General features: G+C 38.2%; 1 protein-coding gene across 4 annotated transcripts in view; it reads right to left on the reverse strand.

The window, feature by feature from the left end:
• Positions 1 to 14,505, reverse strand: part of LOC133520215 (protein vestigial) — a 45,194-nt gene extending 30,689 nt beyond the window's left edge. Inside the window, exons 1-2 of one of the 4 annotated variants that reach the window (XM_061854588.1) lie at positions 14,215 to 14,505; positions 1,167 to 1,319 (exon numbers count right to left, since the gene is read on the reverse strand). In XM_061854588.1, coding sequence (XP_061710572.1) covers positions 1,167 to 1,271 — 105 coding nt within the window. In that variant the 5' untranslated portion in view covers positions 1,272 to 1,319; positions 14,215 to 14,505. Of the gene's footprint in view, positions 1 to 462; positions 1,124 to 1,166; positions 1,320 to 14,214 lie in introns of those variants that run through there. The other 3 variants (XM_061854591.1, XM_061854587.1, XM_061854589.1) reach the window with 3 other exon arrangements.
• Between the last annotated feature and the right edge of the window lie 3,064 nt (positions 14,506 to 17,569).

The following is a 17,569-nucleotide window of genomic DNA, read 5'->3' on the forward strand; positions in this document are numbered from 1 at the left end:
TTTGGGTTTTGGAGCGTATAGAAGTAAAATATAATAAATCTACTTTCTAAATAACTTCACCTAGTATTCATTTTTTATTACAAAAACTTATTCTAAATCCTAAATGTTGAATACACTCTTTAACCAAATGATGTAATTAGCAGAATTATGATATAATGCTAGTTAAGGCGAAATTATTGTATCTTCCTACTACTCGTAAAGGGAAATGTAATTTAAGGTAGGCAGTAACATTGAAAACGCAGTTTGGTGACTAACAGCAGCACTCATTGACCATTGTTAGATTAGACCATATCTTGTTGTACTAGGTCAATGTCCAATTAGGTATGTATTAGGCGGCCTTACGGGTAGAGGTGGTAGGTAGTACATGATGAGCTCTGTCAGTAGTGGAAGTGCGGTGCGTGGTGGCAGGAGCGGGCGGCCGTACGGGTAGAGGTGGTAGGTAGTACATGATGAGCTACTGACCCGGTCATACTGGAAGTGCGGCGCGTGGTGGAAGGAGCGGGCGGCCGTACGGGTAGAGGTGGTAGGTCGTACATGATGAGCTACTGACCCGGTCATACTGGAAGTGCAGCGCGTGGTGGAAGGAGCGGGCGGCCGTACGGGTAGAGGTGGTAGGTAGTACATGATGAGCTACTGACCCGGTCGTACTGGAAGTGCGGCGCGTGGTGGAAGGAGCGGGCGGCCGTACGGGTAGAGGTGGTAGGTAGTACATGATGAGCTACTGACCCGGTCATACTGGAAGTGCGGTGCGTGGTGGAAGGAGCGGGCGGCCGTACGGGTAGAGGTGGTAGGTAGTACATGATGAGCTACTGACCCGGTCATACTGGAAGTGCGGCGCGTGGTGGAAGGAGCGGGCGGCCGTACGGGTAGAGGTGGTAGGTCGTACATGATGAGCTACTGACCCGGTCATACTGAAAGTGCGGCGCGTGGTGGAAGGAGCGGGCGGCCGTACGGGTAGAGGTGGTAGGTAGTACATGATGAGCTACTGACCCGGTCATACTGGAAGTGCGGCGAGTGGTGGAAGGAGCGGGCGGCCGTACGGGTAGAGGTGGTAGGTCGTACATGATGAGCTACTGACCCGGTCATACTAAAAGTGCGGCGCGTGGTGGAAGGAGCGGGCGGCCGTACGGGTAGAGGTGGTAGGTAGTACATGATGAGCTACTGACCCGGTCATACTGGAAGTGCGGCGCGTGGTGGAAGGAGCGGGCGCCGCGGCCGTACAGGTAGGGGTAGTAGGCGCCGTACATGAGGTCTGGACACGTCACCGCCATGCCCGCCCCATGCCGCGCCGCGCGCCCCGCGCCGCCGCCGGCCCGAGCCTGCAACAACAACACACCATGTGTACTACAGCTCATGGAAGGTCACCATCATAATGGTCATAGCACTCATAGCGCGCACCACGGCATGACCATCCAGGCATTCGGTCTAAGCTGAATATAATCTTCAGCTTTTGCAATCCTTGATGCTTAATATCTTCTATCGTAACTTTCTTTACGAGCAGATTCTAACATAACTGGTAGCGGAACATGTTTTGTTGGGATTCAGGGGCGGATTAAGAAGGCGCGGGGCCCTTAGCACAATAGCTCGCGGGGCCCCCTGGTTTGAAAAAAAAAGAATAAGTGCTATTCAGTACCATCACAACATTTTTACGATGTCTTAATTTTAGTCCACTCGTTCTCTATTAGTTTTTACCATGTTATGCAGTGTATTTTTTAGGGTTTCGTAGTCACCTAGAAACTCTTATATATGTAAGTAGATTCATTTTGTCCGTCTGTCCCTCTGTCCGAGGGTTTGCTCCGTCATCTTTAGTGCTAGATAGCTGTAATTTGGCATGGATACATAAATCATGCTTTGCGACAGAACGGGTAAAATAAAAACTATAAAAAAAAATTGGATACCTCCCATACAAAATGTTTTTTCTTTGATTTTTTTTGCGTTGACCCTGTAGTGTGGCGTATGGTTGAATAAGGTCTTTCGAAACGAATAACGGTCTCAAAAACCTTTTTTTTAAATTAAGTTATTATTTTCTGAAATAATCGCTCCGAAAGAAAAAAAAATTGACGCGCCCCACTCCTCCCAATCGCCTATAGTACCTACAAGTGTGGTGTGCAACCTTTAATTAGTATAGTAGTTTTGTCTATACACATTAATTAGTAGACATTAACTACTACATTGCCAAAAACTATAGGTATATGACGTCATTGAAAATCCGGAGTATTTTCCTATTTATTAATTTGAAGGAATTCCGATTTTTTTTTATTCAGCCATTTTAAAAGAGCCTAATCTTAATGAAGTTGTGTTATTTTATCACAGTTCCTTTCTTTTATATGGGTTTCCTCCGTACCTTCGGTTTTCATCATCAGATCGATTTTGCCAAATTTTGACAAATGGTCAAAAAAATAGTTTGCAGATGGTTTGCAGGTTTTGAAAACAACTTACGAGTATTGCAAGTTAAACAAAAGCATGTAGGGATACTGTTTAACAACATCAATATTATTAAGTTTAATAAAAGCTTTTAAAAATAGGTGAAAAGTGAGTCGGACCTAAGAAGTGGGAACTAATAGCTAAGTGAGCCAAAAAACAAGGCCGAAGGCTGAGCCCCACGAGCTGAATATCCGGACCACCCGATTTCCTAGCGTTCCCGTGCGGAGCTGCAGGAAAGCAGAGCCTAGAATGAAAACAATGCCAGAATGTGAACGAGGCCGTAGGCCGAGCTCCGTATAAGGGTGGAGGCCCGGAGCGATCTATCGTGGCGCGCCACCATGCAAAGGCTGAATTGTAGGAGAACAGAGTTTGGAATTGAACCAATGTTATCTCGGCTCGCCTGCTGCTCGGCCTTAGTTCTTGCTAGAAAATGCGACTTGCTGGGATGCTTTGGGTATCGGGCCCTATGTAGGGCTTTACATCCGGCCTATGCGAATGCAAACCCCTGCATAGGGCCCTCGCTGTTTTCTTTTCATAACATTTTGACAATTAGATCATATGTATCACGGCTTTGCAGCAACGGCATATTTTGGGCCCACGGCCAGCCGTAGAGGAGCGCCTTTGGCCTCCTACGGGCTCAAAGCTGATCATCATTAGGCATTAGCTGTAAGGTGCAATTTGTTATTTGAAATAATAATTAATAAATAAATCATCCTTCCTTGCTTTTCACTAATATGTTTTTAAACACAGTATCTTCTTTTGTTCGTTTTCGATCTCTGCCGTTTCCTGCAGCTTAGCCATGCACAAAAGTTTTAAGACACTCTGCACCTTCGGTTTTATGCTAAAATCTGCTCTTGGTCTTTGCGTATGCCTAAAAAATCTTTGAATTTGGTATTGTCGTAAAGAAAAATAGACAGGATAATAACAAATAATAATAATTGATCAATATTGTTACTGACTTACGAAAAAAATAGATTGTAAATAAAATGTGGTAGTACAGGATCCGCGGAGTGCTAGTTCTACTTGAACTTGGCTGGTACCGCGTGCCGATATCGAATGGTCAGGGTCGGAGCGCGGGGCCCCCCTTAGGCGCGGGGCCCTTAGCATATGCTTTTTCTGCTGTTCGGTTAATCCGCCACTGTTGGGATTGCAGTTCTATCCTAACCTACTTCACTGCTAGCAGATCTTTTTCGTCAGGGTCGTAATTCTGACCTGACCTACTTGCTGGTACAAATTCTTTTTCGATGGGGTCGCGGTACTAACATGACGTAATTTTACAAAGTAGCAGTTTTTTATTGGTTGGGGGTCAGAAGTTCTAAACTAATTTAACCTTCCTAACTGTTAGTGTTGCCTAGGTAAATATTCGTCTACAGTGATTTCACAATAAGAATCTGCCTAAATGTTTAGGTAGATTCTTATTGTAGACTTTAAGTAAGTGAAATACTTAATGAAACCATTAATTGTAATAAACGTTGCTTGTCATGCGATATTTTAGCAAATAATATACCTAAGTACCTATAAAATAAATTAATAGTTTGTGATTTTGGACAGGTCAAATATTTTGTCTAATAAGCTTTGCAAAATTTATTAATTCAACATTGTTTTTTAATAGTGTTGTGTTCCTGCCGGTGAGTAAGGTTGCCAGAGCTCAACGAGGGGGGTGGGGTTAGGGTCGGCAACGCCCATGTAACTCCTCTGGAGTTGCAGGTGTACATAGGCTACGGAGACTGCTTACCATCAGGCAGGCCGTATGCTTGTTTGCCACCGACGTAGTATAAAAAAAATGATGATTTGTGTTTTTATTACATGATTGGACTGGAATTTATTTTATATATTTACGAGTATATTGAAATAAACTATTGAGTTAAAGTATTCATTTGTCTTATTTGACCTTGATTGTATTGTTATACACGGTTCGTTAACATCGGCGCTGGATTCCGACAAAAATAGCTTGACAAAGAAGTGGAATCCCACTTCGAATAGTTTGAATTAAACAACTCTGCTATAATATTTTACATTTAAAGAAACGACACGATTACAAATTATTTTTTCATTATTTTATTACAGCTTTCCTTTCAACTAGTGACAGCCTGACAGTCAGACAGCAACACTTAAAAACTGACATTTCGAATGGTGACGAATAGCCCGTGAACTATGTCGACGATGGTACGTGCAATTTAATTAAGTAGGTATAATTATACATTTTTGGCTGTGTTCCATCCGACATGTTTCAACGACAGCTACATTTTTAGTGACGTATCGAGATATAAAAGACCAATCTCATGAAAATTTCGTCAATGCCATTGTGTTTATGCTGAGTATTCGAACGTCGTAGGACATAGAAAGATGAACGTCGGAGCGGTCTCCTAACCCAGTAGGTATTAGTGACCCTGCCGATCCCTCACGCCGGTGGGGTGATGGAGTGGCCGTCGTGCGCGAGATGCACGCCAATCATTATGGTATAAAAACCAGGTCAAAACCATTCGGTACTTTAGAATCGAAATACCTGAACCAAACGTGGTTATCTACACAACGGATTGAAAGACACAGACAATGACTAATACCTACGTATTTGTGGATACTTACAAATACATATAAGTACACCGTGTTTTTATTGAATTCTGTTAACTCCGGGGTATGGGTAAGTACGTTTAAGGAAACTAAATCGCATAGTTAATTTAAAATATTTTTTGTGATAAGTCATTAATGTTGCATATAGCGTTGATGTAACACGGGCATTACATTTAATTCAACCAAACAATTGAAAACTGTGACATATCAATGTTATTTTGAACATCAATCGTCCGAGATGGTACTTATGTTTAGTAGCAAATGAATACACTCGTACTAAACACTATTCAAATATCTAAACAGACCCTAAGTTAAGTGTATACGCTCGTATATAAGATAAAAATAAATTATTTATTATCTCCGAAATGGAGTTAATTAGAATATCGATGTCTTTGTTACTTAATTACTTAATACAACCTTGAAATTATCGAAAAAAAAGGTGTATAGTGAAACAAAATGACATCAGAAATACTCGCAAGTTCGTCTCACCACACCCTGTGTTAACACGTAGGTGCAACATAAATGTGCTAAAATAATGCAATAAAAGCGGCCAAGTGCGAGTCGGACTCGCCCATGAAGGGTTCCGTACCATTTATGACGTATTAAAAAAAACTACTTACTAGATCTCGTTCTAACCAATTTTCGGTGGAAGTTTGCATGGTAATGTGTATCACATATTTTTTGTTAGATTTTTCATTCTGTTATTTTAGAAGTTATAGGGGGGGGGGGGACACACATTTTACCACTTTAGAAGTGTCTCTCGCGCAAACTATTCAGTTTATAAAAAAATGATATTAGAAACCTAAATATCATTTTTGAAGACCTATTCATAGATTCCCCACACGTATGGGTTAGATGAAAAAAAAATATATTTTATGACGTATTAAAAAAAACTACTTACTAGATCTCGTTCAAACCAATTTTCGGTGGAAGTGTGCATGGTAATGTAATACATATATTTTTTTAGGTTTATCATTCTCTTATTTTAGAAGTTACGGAGGGGGGGGGGGACACACATTTTACCACTTTGGAAGTGTCTCTCGCGCAAACTATTCAGTTTAGGATTTTTTTTTATTAGAAACCTCAATATCATTTTTGAAGACGTATCAATAGATACCTCACACGTATGGGTTTGATGAAAAAAGATTTTTTAAGTTTCAGTTCTAAGTATGGGAAATCCCAATTATTATTTTTTCAATTTTTGTGTAAATATCTTAATGTGTTTCATAGAATACATCTACTTGCCAAGTTTGAACAGTATAGCTCTTATAGTTTCGGAAAAAAGTGGCTGTGACATAATCGGACTGACAGACGGACATGACGAATCTATAAGGGTTCCGTTTTTGCCATTTGGCTACGGAACCCTAAAAATGAGGCGATAAATTATTAAAGGGGTCATTCTTTCCTGTGGACATAATAATATGAATAGACTTTACAGTACATATATGATGTTATTTTCCTGCACTAAGCATTATTCGTGTACAGCTTCGGTCGTGTTTTAATACTTTTAATGTCGCACTTGTATTGTAATAGTATATTACAATACAAGTGCGAAAAATAGGAAATTTGAACAGAGTGGCAATAAATTAAAACACGACCGAAGGGAGTGTTTTAAATCGACACGAGTTGTGAATTACCTATTCGCACATGTATCATACAACGTTTTACAGTACATATGGCAATTTAAATGTTCGACACTAGTGCGGTAAAGTAGCACCAAATGTACTGTAAATAACTATTAAAACCTAATTGGAAATAATAATATAATCATAATAATTTATATATTAATAGTCATGTTCAAACCCACATAATGAATTTCATGCAGATAGACATTTCCCAGTTAAATGATGGGACGGTATATATGTAGTATATGTACAATACAGTGAACCTGAACAGTGTTTGTGTCTGATTTGTATGTGTCGCACGCGTGTTGGTGCGGAGTGCGGACGCGGACGGAGCTCGCCCCGCGGGCCGCGGGCCGGAGCCGGCGCGGCGCCCGGAATGCGCGCGCGCGGCTTTTTCTGCGCCTGCGCAGACCCGTCTGCGCACGGGCATATGCTGCCAGTTTCATAAACATGATGTCTGACTACTGAGCATTTCTCGAACCCTACTGGAATACGTAGGAACCGAATAAACTTGATATTAATTAACAGATTGATTTAAGGTGCGTATGGTTGATTTGCGTTTTAGCTCCGAAAATCAACCTAGCAAAATCCATTGCTCTCATTTGTATTCGATACATTGCTAACTACTGAGTACAAAAAAATCTGGCAACCGACCAAATACCGCAATGTAACGAAAATCACATGCGAGTTCTTGATCCGTCTATAAATAGGGATTATACCGCAGTAAAAAAAAATAACGTAATGAACACGTGCATAGCGAATAGCGCCGTACGAAGTACCGTACTTACTATGACTGCGGTAGAGGTCATGGCCTTACGGCTAGACAAATACAACTGAACTTAGATAAGGGTGCAGTTCTAACCCAACTTACTTTTCTGACAATAGTTCAATTGAGAATATGATAAAGAATCGAAGAAATAATGTTTTCAAACATAGAAACATATGTTGATATGATTCTAAACTACTAATATTTTCAATAAAATAAATGTTATATAACAAATGTTATTTATACAAATTTTGATTTGTTTCCTCATGTTGGTGAATGGACTTTGACATTTTGAAAAATAGATATTAAATGGCGTTCATTTGGATTTAATTTGTAATGTTTTACAATCAGTATTTTCCTCGCGTTGGTGTGATGATTTTTTTCTCGGTAGCAAATTTGGTTTAGCTCTCGTGGTTTGAAACCCTCGCAACGCTCAAGCTAGAGCTTGTTTTTTTAGACTCTTAGAATTTTCTGAGATTATTTTTTCGGCTCAAACCTTAATCCTTTAAGAGGCTGTCAATATCTAAAGCGCGCACACTGTCTATTTGTATCGGAGTAAATGAGATAGCACTGTCGCATGTTACTGGGCCTGGGCAAGGGAATAATAAGAAAAATATTTAAATAAAAAAAGCGGATTATTAGTGTAATATTTTACTCGTTAGCGGTTTAGATATAAATGTTTTGAAATTGTGATTTTAATTGCAGACCCATAAGTCAAAACAATAAAGACATAGAACCGTTTAATTGTGATTTTAAGACCAGTCTTTGCAATTATTTTCTATCGAGCCGATTTCGTTCAATCATGTATCGAGTACAACCACGGTCTTTGGAATATAATTAATATGAACATATATTTTTCTTACTTGACTAAAACAAATAGTCTTTCTTAAGAAACTGTTTAAGTAACATCAATTTCAAGGACATTGGGTGTTGACAGCCTCTTAATCATAACGCATTGCTTCTTTTGTGCACCGCGGCAGCTACCAAATTTGTCATTAGTGAGAAGGATCCAGCCTGTTTAAAAGGCAATTTTAGCGTTCTTCTTACGTATATGGTTCAACTTCATGTAAGTAACAGCATTCGGAGATAAATAACACGTTTGAGTAATGTAGGACGAGTGACCGGCCAAATTCGCATTCAGGTAAAAATCCTCGGAGATAACAATAAGCTAGAGATAAAATGGCCTTTTAAATGGACTTGATTCTTCTCTCATATCAAATTCGGTACCTAGCTACCACGATGCATAAAATAAACAGTGTCTTTGTTAAACAGATTAGGGTTTGAGCCGAAAACATCATCTCAGAAAATCTCAACTATAACACGAGAATACGAGAAGTTAACAAACATCTTTCCGGCTTGTAAAACAAATATACCGACTATTGATACTAAGAGAAAAATAATGCGAAAGTTCTGAATTTAGATCTATAGGAAAAAATGTTTCGGGCAATCGTGCATTATAAGATCGAACTCGATGCCTACATTACCTACTCGTACTACTTAACTTGGTCACTTTTCCGAAGAATAAAACAGCTCCCTTTAAATGGGAGGTAAGACGGCAGTCAATATTACTACACTTTGTACTATAAGGTTTTCTTTTGTGCAATAAATATTAAATAAATAAATAAATTTTCGAAAAACCACATAAAAAGTATCATTTGTTTACCAAAATAACAGTTTTGGAAAAGTAGATTAAAATTAACTTTACTAGTAATACCGGTTATTCTATTTGGGGCCGCAGAATCCGAACGTAACCTATTTACTTGACTAACTCTTGTATCTTTAGGTATTTAAATAAAAGTAAACAAACAATTTGTACATTTTCGGGTAGTTATAACATTTATTGGTTAACCAACCAAATACAAACTCGCCTGGATGTGACTGAACCAGAACGAACTGACTTTAACCTACATTATTTGATCATGTAATGTTTTCATCTACCCTCAACTGGCTTAAGGAGCCATTTGAAGGTAGATTTTGTTTACTTTTATTTAAATACCTAAAGAGTTTTATTTTAAGAGTCTGTCTGTCTGTCTGACCGAGGCTTTGCTCCGTGGTCGTTAGGGCTAGAAAGATGAAATTTGGCATGGACATATAAATCAATAAAACCGACAAAGTCGTAGAATAAAATCTAAAATTTTAATTTTTTTTGGGGTACCTCCCCTACACGTAAAGTGGGGGTGAATTTTATTTTTTGCTTCCGCCCTACATTGTGGGGTATCGTTGGAAAGGTCTCTCAAAACTAATAGGGGTCGACATGCTCTTGGCCGGTTTTTTCTGTATTCCCTTTTCATTATGTGGTGCACAATAAAGAATATATTATTGAGAGTTTATGGAATCTAAAATGAACTGGGCTATTGGGTAAAAGCGATGGACTAAATACTGGGCTATGGGATAAAAAAAAACCGGGCGCCTTCCTAATAAAACGGTATTCAATTTTATTCCCGGCAGACGGTGACTCGCCCCCACAAGATGGGCCCCCACAAAAAGCGACATATTATTATTATTATGCTCTTCATTTTTCTTTCATCTTAAGCTAGGATTTTATAATAAACAAAAAGTTATACACAAATAATACAAAATACATATAAACATATTATAATAAACCTAACCTAGGGTGCAGCCAGTAGCGGGGCAGGGCCCAAGCTGCCGGTGGTCAGAGCCGCAGAGAGAGGAACCGACGGCCTTAAACATAATGTATGATTTAATTATTTTATGTAATAACATAATTTATAATAGATATAGGCATTAAAAGCAGTATGTCAATCCATATTTTTCATTTAAAATGATTGTTAACATCAACTGATTTAAAATTATCGATACAAACGCGGTATGCTGTACATCACTGACCAAGCAGCCTACGTATACTATGGACTATGAGACAATTTGTGATTGAGTGTTTCGTTTTCTAACCCTCATTTCATTGCGCAGTCTTCGTTGTGTTTCATTTACATTGCGGCGTAAACACTTGACTTTGCAATTATGTAACTTGGACAGCAGCAATGTAATATGTTGAATAGGTATTGTTGAATGACAACAAAACGTTAATGTATATATGGATGAATGTCAGAATATTGGGTTGAATTCGTTGTTTTATTATAAATTAATTAATGGTTTTTATCATATTTACCTGTGAAAAGTGATCCCATTGGTATGGAAATCAATCAAGTCACTACGATGTTTGCAGGTAACTATTGCACAACTCGGCATTTTGGATAAAAACGGAATATACTCTGTGTCTCAGCATTAGTGCACACTCGGTAACAACTGACGGTGAACTAGGGGCAGTGTATGCTCAATGAGCTAACATCTGCGACACGGCCGGCGGCTTGTCCTCTCTCTACTATTCTATGCTCTGAGCTATTAAGCTTACAAACAAATTAAAAGTGGAAAAATTCACTGACTTTGAACCCACGACCACTAAGTCGCTAGCCCAGAGCTCTGCCAGCTGAGCTACCAAGAGCGTACCCAATACAGGTTCATACATTAGTGGAAATATTCGCTAATAATTCTCTGTAAGATCAGAAAATGTTATAAAAAAACATGCAAATTATACGCGACCTGTTCAAAGTGATTTTGCCCCTTATTTATTTTACTTTTTTACATGAATCTTACATAAAACAAAAGCTGGGTCTTTTATACCTATAATACATGTGAATTGTCAAAATTGCTACTCTACCTACATGTTTTACCAAACCTATTACCTACTCGTTGGATGGCAGTCAAAAATGAGCGTGCTACAGAAAACTACCCTAAGTTTGAAGGGTATTCGCTGAAGTAGCTACAGACTTGTCGGAGAATTAAATGCTGCTGATAAAATAACGGTCTAGTTGTACCTATTTTATTATTGTATATATAGACACGATCTTAATTTAGTTAATTTTAAACTAATTATAGTACTTATATATTACGTTTTGATCAGTATAAAACAAGGTTTCAAATCATGGCTTTTATTTTTCTAAACTTTATTCATTAAAAGCTTTGTACTAAGTTTAGGTAATTGTTCTTTAATAATGCAGTTAGTTTGGTATATTTTTTGTGGTTAATTTTAACTTTTTGCGTACCTATTTATAAATAGGTACGACTGTTAACATTATTTGCATGTAAAAACATGCAAGTACCTAACTGAGTAGAGCTAAAAGGTAGCACCTGATAGACTAGCACGTTATTATTTCGTGGATTATATAGTAATTTTATTTTAATAAAGCGATTTTAGGAATTATTATTCTAACAAATATGGATCTCCGCAGAATAACGGTTGATTCCATAAATTATACAAAATACTTATTTCTATCGTAGTTACTAACCCAACAGCAACACTTCTTTAACTGACCATCGTATCGATGGACGATGGGCCTTAGGTACTCTAAGGTGCTATGCATTTGCAAGAAGGAGCTAACGAACCTAATTGAAAGCCGTCGGTAGGTGAAGCTATACCTACACACCGACCTAGATAAATGACACTACACGCTCTCAGGGTAAGTTAGGGTCTAGGGTTGGCAATCCGAATATTCGGATATTCAAATGATTCGAATATCCGCCAATATAAATATCCGAAAATATTCGGATAATAACACTCAAAATATCCGATTAAACGGATATTTTAGATAGCACAGAAATGACATTTTTAAGTATGTTTTAATGCAAAGATGTTTAGTAGCTAGACTAACAATAACATCAATCAGTAGATTAAGCAGCAGTAAATAGACCTATAGTTTCCTTAATTTACATATCAAAATACGAAGCTAATGCACTTTTTAAATACAAAAAATCGTATATAAATGCAATCAATTTCTACAATACTTTAAACAAATATCTACAGCTTGTCTATATGCAGTACAAATTGATTAACACCTAAAAATAAAAGTGAATATCAAAGTCATGTGAAATTTAAGCTAAATAACAAGCAAAGATGTATATATCTCAATTATTAGAAAAAATATGCTTATTTAGGTATTCTTTATACATATTATGTAAATGCTTTTTTCAGTAAAGTAGTTGTACAGTTAATATATCCACATCTGTGAGTTTTTCATTATTATTAAACAGTTTACAAACACGTTTAATAAATGCATTACTAGCATAACGAGTCCGACTGCGAGGAATAGAGAAAAGGATTTTTTTGCGACACTGGCGCTCTCGTCTACGCAGAACTCTGAAACTTATTTTATTATTCGAATTATCCGAATAATAAAATCGGACGGATATTGCAAACCCTATTAGGGCCGGAGTCCAGTGCATTGCATGAGCATGAGATACTTCAATGAATCTTGTTTTTGGTGAAATGTATTTAGTCAGAGAGTAAGGGCCGGTACAGACTGACTGCAACTCGACTGCAACTTGTATGGGAACTGCATGCCGACTGCACTCCAACTGCAACGTCGACGTGCAGTTCCCATACAAGTTGCAGTCGAGTTGCAGTCCGTCTGTACCGGCACTTAAGACCTCATTTAAATATATGAATTTGTAGAATATTTGGTTTAGGTACCTTACGTTTAATTCTTGGCGTCACGTCCATTACAGGGTTGTATTTAAAACCTAACATTGAATGTGTTACCGGTAACATATATATGTAAGTACCTAACCATTGGTGCCTAGGTAGTTATATATACTTAAGCTTTCTATAGGTAGGTATGTAGGTTGAGTTAGATTGTAATGTTTCTAAGTCAATCATTTGAAAATAGGTAGTAAGTAGTAACCGGATAGATATAATATGTAGGCAGGTGATGCTTGAGGTGAGCCTTGTGGAGGCGACAGGCTGCTGGACAGAGACGCGTGGAGGAATATAGGAGAGGCCCATACCTACCAAGGGCAACCGGACAAAACGTCTGCGGAGAGAGGCTAGCAGTAACTAAGATATAATATGTTTTTCACCTCAGCAGCTCGATCAAGCCTACTTTCGTCACTCCAGGGAGTGAAGAAAGTGCGACTTTCCTCACTCCAGGCCTTTCAATCATGAATGTAAATAAATGTGGTTAACTTTACTTGATGGTGAATTTTATTAACCTTTAATATGTTCTCACTACTGAGGTGAAAAGTTGTATGTGTCACACGAGAGCAAAGTTATTTTACATCGCGTGTTTTTGAGTCCCTCGCTACGCTCAAGATTCTAACTTAGAATCACTTGCTTCGCTCATGATTCTATTATGGAATCTTTCGCTTACTCAGGACTCAAAATCAACACTCAAGAAAAGCCAACCTTCCTCTTGCACAAATAACTATACCTACATACACGATACTGCCTACTAGATAGGTACTTATACTTACGTTCATCTACCAACCTAAATGAAATTTCTTTTATATTGTCTAATAAGAATATACCGAGGTATCTAATTTCCAATTGGTATCCAACGAGTGTAATAAAATGTTTTGAAAGCGCACGGCAGGTATTTTAATTCCTTCCATCTAAATAAGTGTTCTGAGGGCCTACCGCGTAACACGAAAATCGAAATATCATTATCTGCCTCTCTATCGGTCAAATACCTATGAAAGAGTGATAGAGAGACAGATAACGAAATATAAAATTTTGGACTCAAAAGGGATGTGTCTCAACTCGGACCTAACGCGGCGGATAATGATCTAGGTATTCAAGAAAATACCTACATACCTCGAGCAGGAAATAGGCACCTGTCCAACAAACTACTGTGGTCATAATGATAACAGAACCTAGGTATTTAGCCGTAGCCTAGAAACTATGTAGGTCTATTTTAACCTAACCCATTCAAACAGTCGATGGGTAGTTCTGGCAGTGACCGCTTATTTATATGAATTCGTGCGTCTACGGCGTAGACTTTACAATAGCTTGCCCTACGTAATCCTATTGTTACATACCTATATCAATATTCCAAATGCACTATTATCCTTTCAAACACACTTCAGCATCAGCACCAACAATTCAGAAAACACTACGTTCAAAATAACACTGTATTCCAACACTTAATCCACACTGAGCGCGAAGTCGACACAAGTCACACAACACTCGCGGAGACACACACGTCGACACGTCCACACGTCGGCCGCTGCGGCGCGGCGCGCAACACTGCGCCGCGCGCGCGCATCCCGCCCCGCCCCCGCGCGCCATTGGCTGCGCCTGCACACCCCCCGCGCCGCGCCTGCCCCGCCTATATCACCCTTGGCGAACACGTGGCGCGGGGCTAGACGGGCGGAGCCTCACCGGATTGGTTCCCCCTACCCAGAGACTCCGATTACATTGCAGCAACAGTATTTTATAATATTGCATAGATATCACAGGGCACCTGGGGGCCTACCGCGAAAACCGAAATTCGCAAATTGTGGGGATCTTTCTCTTTTACTCTCACTAAGACGTAATTAGAGTGACAGAGAAAAATGCCCGTAATTGACTAACTTCGATTTTCGCGGTTATAGCCCTGGCAAAAGCGAGTTTCAGTTCACGAAGCCACGACTCACTTTTTTTTTAAAGTTAGTCGTGGAAAATGTAACTTTGTAATAGGTTGTAAGTAGTAGACATACTGGTCGAGCGCGGGCACTAGCCTTTTCGACCACTTTATAACAATAGAAACATCTAGAGCTATAACGTAAATTATTTGATCCGGCCATTTTTTAAAGTTTTGCGTATGATCTATAAAATTAAAATTAAATGAGTTCAATGTACAATACACAATTTAAATACTTAAGTGTTTTCCTTTGTTTTGTTTTTTGTCCCAGTAAAATTTAATTTTTCCCATGTAAAACACCTAAGTACCTACCTACATTGGAATCACCTGTTAGGTAGGATAAGGTAGGACCGGTTGGTTTTTAGGTAGATAGATAGATAGAATACTCTTTATTGGCACACCTCAGTAAAAATATAGGTACAAGAAAAATAAACAATTGATTAAATTTAGAGGCAGACAACAGGCGGTCTTATCGCTAAAAAGCGATCTCTTCCAGACAACCTTTGGGTAGCGGAAATAGAGAAGTTAACTAGGTAGGTTTTATGAATTAATAATTATAGTAATTACAGCTTTACAGCTATAGGGCGAAGTTTGGTTTTCATATACATAATAGTTATATTGTTAAATAGTGTTGTTAGTATAATTTTCATGTGATTATACACTCTAATATTATATTCTATCAAGTGTTTAATTAAGTATTACATTATTATGTCATTATGACATTAAGTACATTAAATTGTCATCATTAATATGTAGGTCACATTAATAACTAATTTTAATATCAACAAATATTACAGTACAAATAATCCAAACGAAATTTCGACCAATCATCATTATTTCACAGTTAAAATTAAATTCACACTAACAAAATTAATAATAAGTACAACATAATATAAACTGACCATAATAACAAACGATTATTAACATTATGTCACAGATTTTACAACAGAGCTAGTAGGGGTTATTTACGATTTACTTACAATACAAGTGCGGAAAATAGGAAATTCGCAACGAGCGGTGATAAATTGAAACACAAACCGAAGGGATCTATATAAATCTACACGAGTTGCAAATTTCCTATTCGCACGTGTATCGTACAACGTTTTACAGTAGGTAGTTTCGGCATATGCACGGAAAGTGCTTATTCCCGCACACGTGCGGGAAAGTAGCACCATAGGTACCTATGTAAGTACATACTGTACTGTAAAACTCTTTGTAACAAAGCCGGATAGGATGACTTCGCCTAATGACCAGGCCAGGCCAGGTGTGCGGAAGAGAATTGTCGTAATTTTGAGTGTTCAAATTATCGTACCGTTGAAAAAAAAGTTGTACGTCCATCTAAAAGACAGTACCCCTAAAATTGCTAAATAAGCTTATATTAACAGCACCAGCAACATTTAAGAGAAAATTTGGAGTGTTTTGATATTTCACCGACACCTGTAAAAATTCTACCGCTTTACACTTTAAAAGTTGAACGGCCAATTCGTCCTTTCTTTTCAATGGAGTTTTATATTTGTGTATTTTTGTGACAGATCCGAATGGTTTACAAAAAAAAATTGTCAATTTTGCTTACCTATGCCAAGGAGCCAAGTATCCAAAAGGTGCTAATTTTAGCCTATTTCTGAGGGGAAGGGTCATATTTTGCTTCAAATACCTACTAGACTTAATTAGGTTAGCATCGTCCAAGGGCTGAAGTTATGGTACTTTTGCATACGATAATGTTCTTTGGAACTTACCTACATCGTGCCGGAGCCCAAATTATCGTTCATGTACCTACGACAATTATCGTAATACAACCTGGCAACACTGCTTTGACATAAGTATCGCTTACTATGACCTATTATTCTTATTTTCATAGAATTATGACAAGTTATACTGACATTTTCACTGGTTTTCCTGACCGTAAGCAGTAAGTGCTTACCACACGTACTCGTACTCGGTAGGTGTAGGTACCTATTTCTCTGCAAAGAGTTAGGAGCTATGTCGCACATGGCATCGGAAGTATTCTTTTTAAATTCTCAGTGTTAAATGTCTCAGTTAATGTTAAACTCAAGGCTAATAAAACTCATCTCTCGCAAATGAATTTAGTATTAATTAAGGAAATTAAGGAATAATTAAGGAAAACGTAACAAAAATATTGATCAACTACCTACCTAGGCTTTGTATGACATCCACTTATTAGGACTATTTACCTACTTATGACATGGTTGGTCAGTTCCCTTCGATGTCTTTATAACCAGATTCTACTATACCTAGGCACCTAGTATCTACTATTAGGTAGGTATTATACCTACATTGGTACCTACAAACAGAAAGATTTAGATATAAGTAGGTAGGTATTTAATTGCAGTGAACTTATTTAGTTACTACTTATATATAAAAGCATGACACAGTGGCTAACAATGACACTAATGAGTTGACTTGCGCCAAGTTTAGCAAAAGAAGTAAGGAATTGATAGATATACTGTACCCCTAGTGTAAATAAATTCGATTTTGAAACGTGACGTACGCGTTTGCGTTTAGTCTCATTTTGTATTGGATTTAGAAAGAGCGCGCCAAGCGGGACGTTTTGGAAACTCAAAATCCTATACAAAATGAGACTTAACGCAAACGCGTTCGTCACGTTATGATGTCGATAAAATTTACACTAGGGGTACTGGTCTATTCTATACAAGGGGTCTATTATGTTTGAGAACACGATTTTGACTGCGATGAGTGCGATGTAAGTCCGGGCTTGTAAAGTAGAGTAGTTGTTGCGACTGCAACTTAAT

The sequence above is a fragment of the Cydia pomonella genome, chromosome 7, assembly GCF_033807575.1.
Source record: "Cydia pomonella isolate Wapato2018A chromosome 7, ilCydPomo1, whole genome shotgun sequence".
NCBI lineage: Eukaryota > Metazoa > Arthropoda > Insecta > Lepidoptera > Tortricidae > Cydia > Cydia pomonella.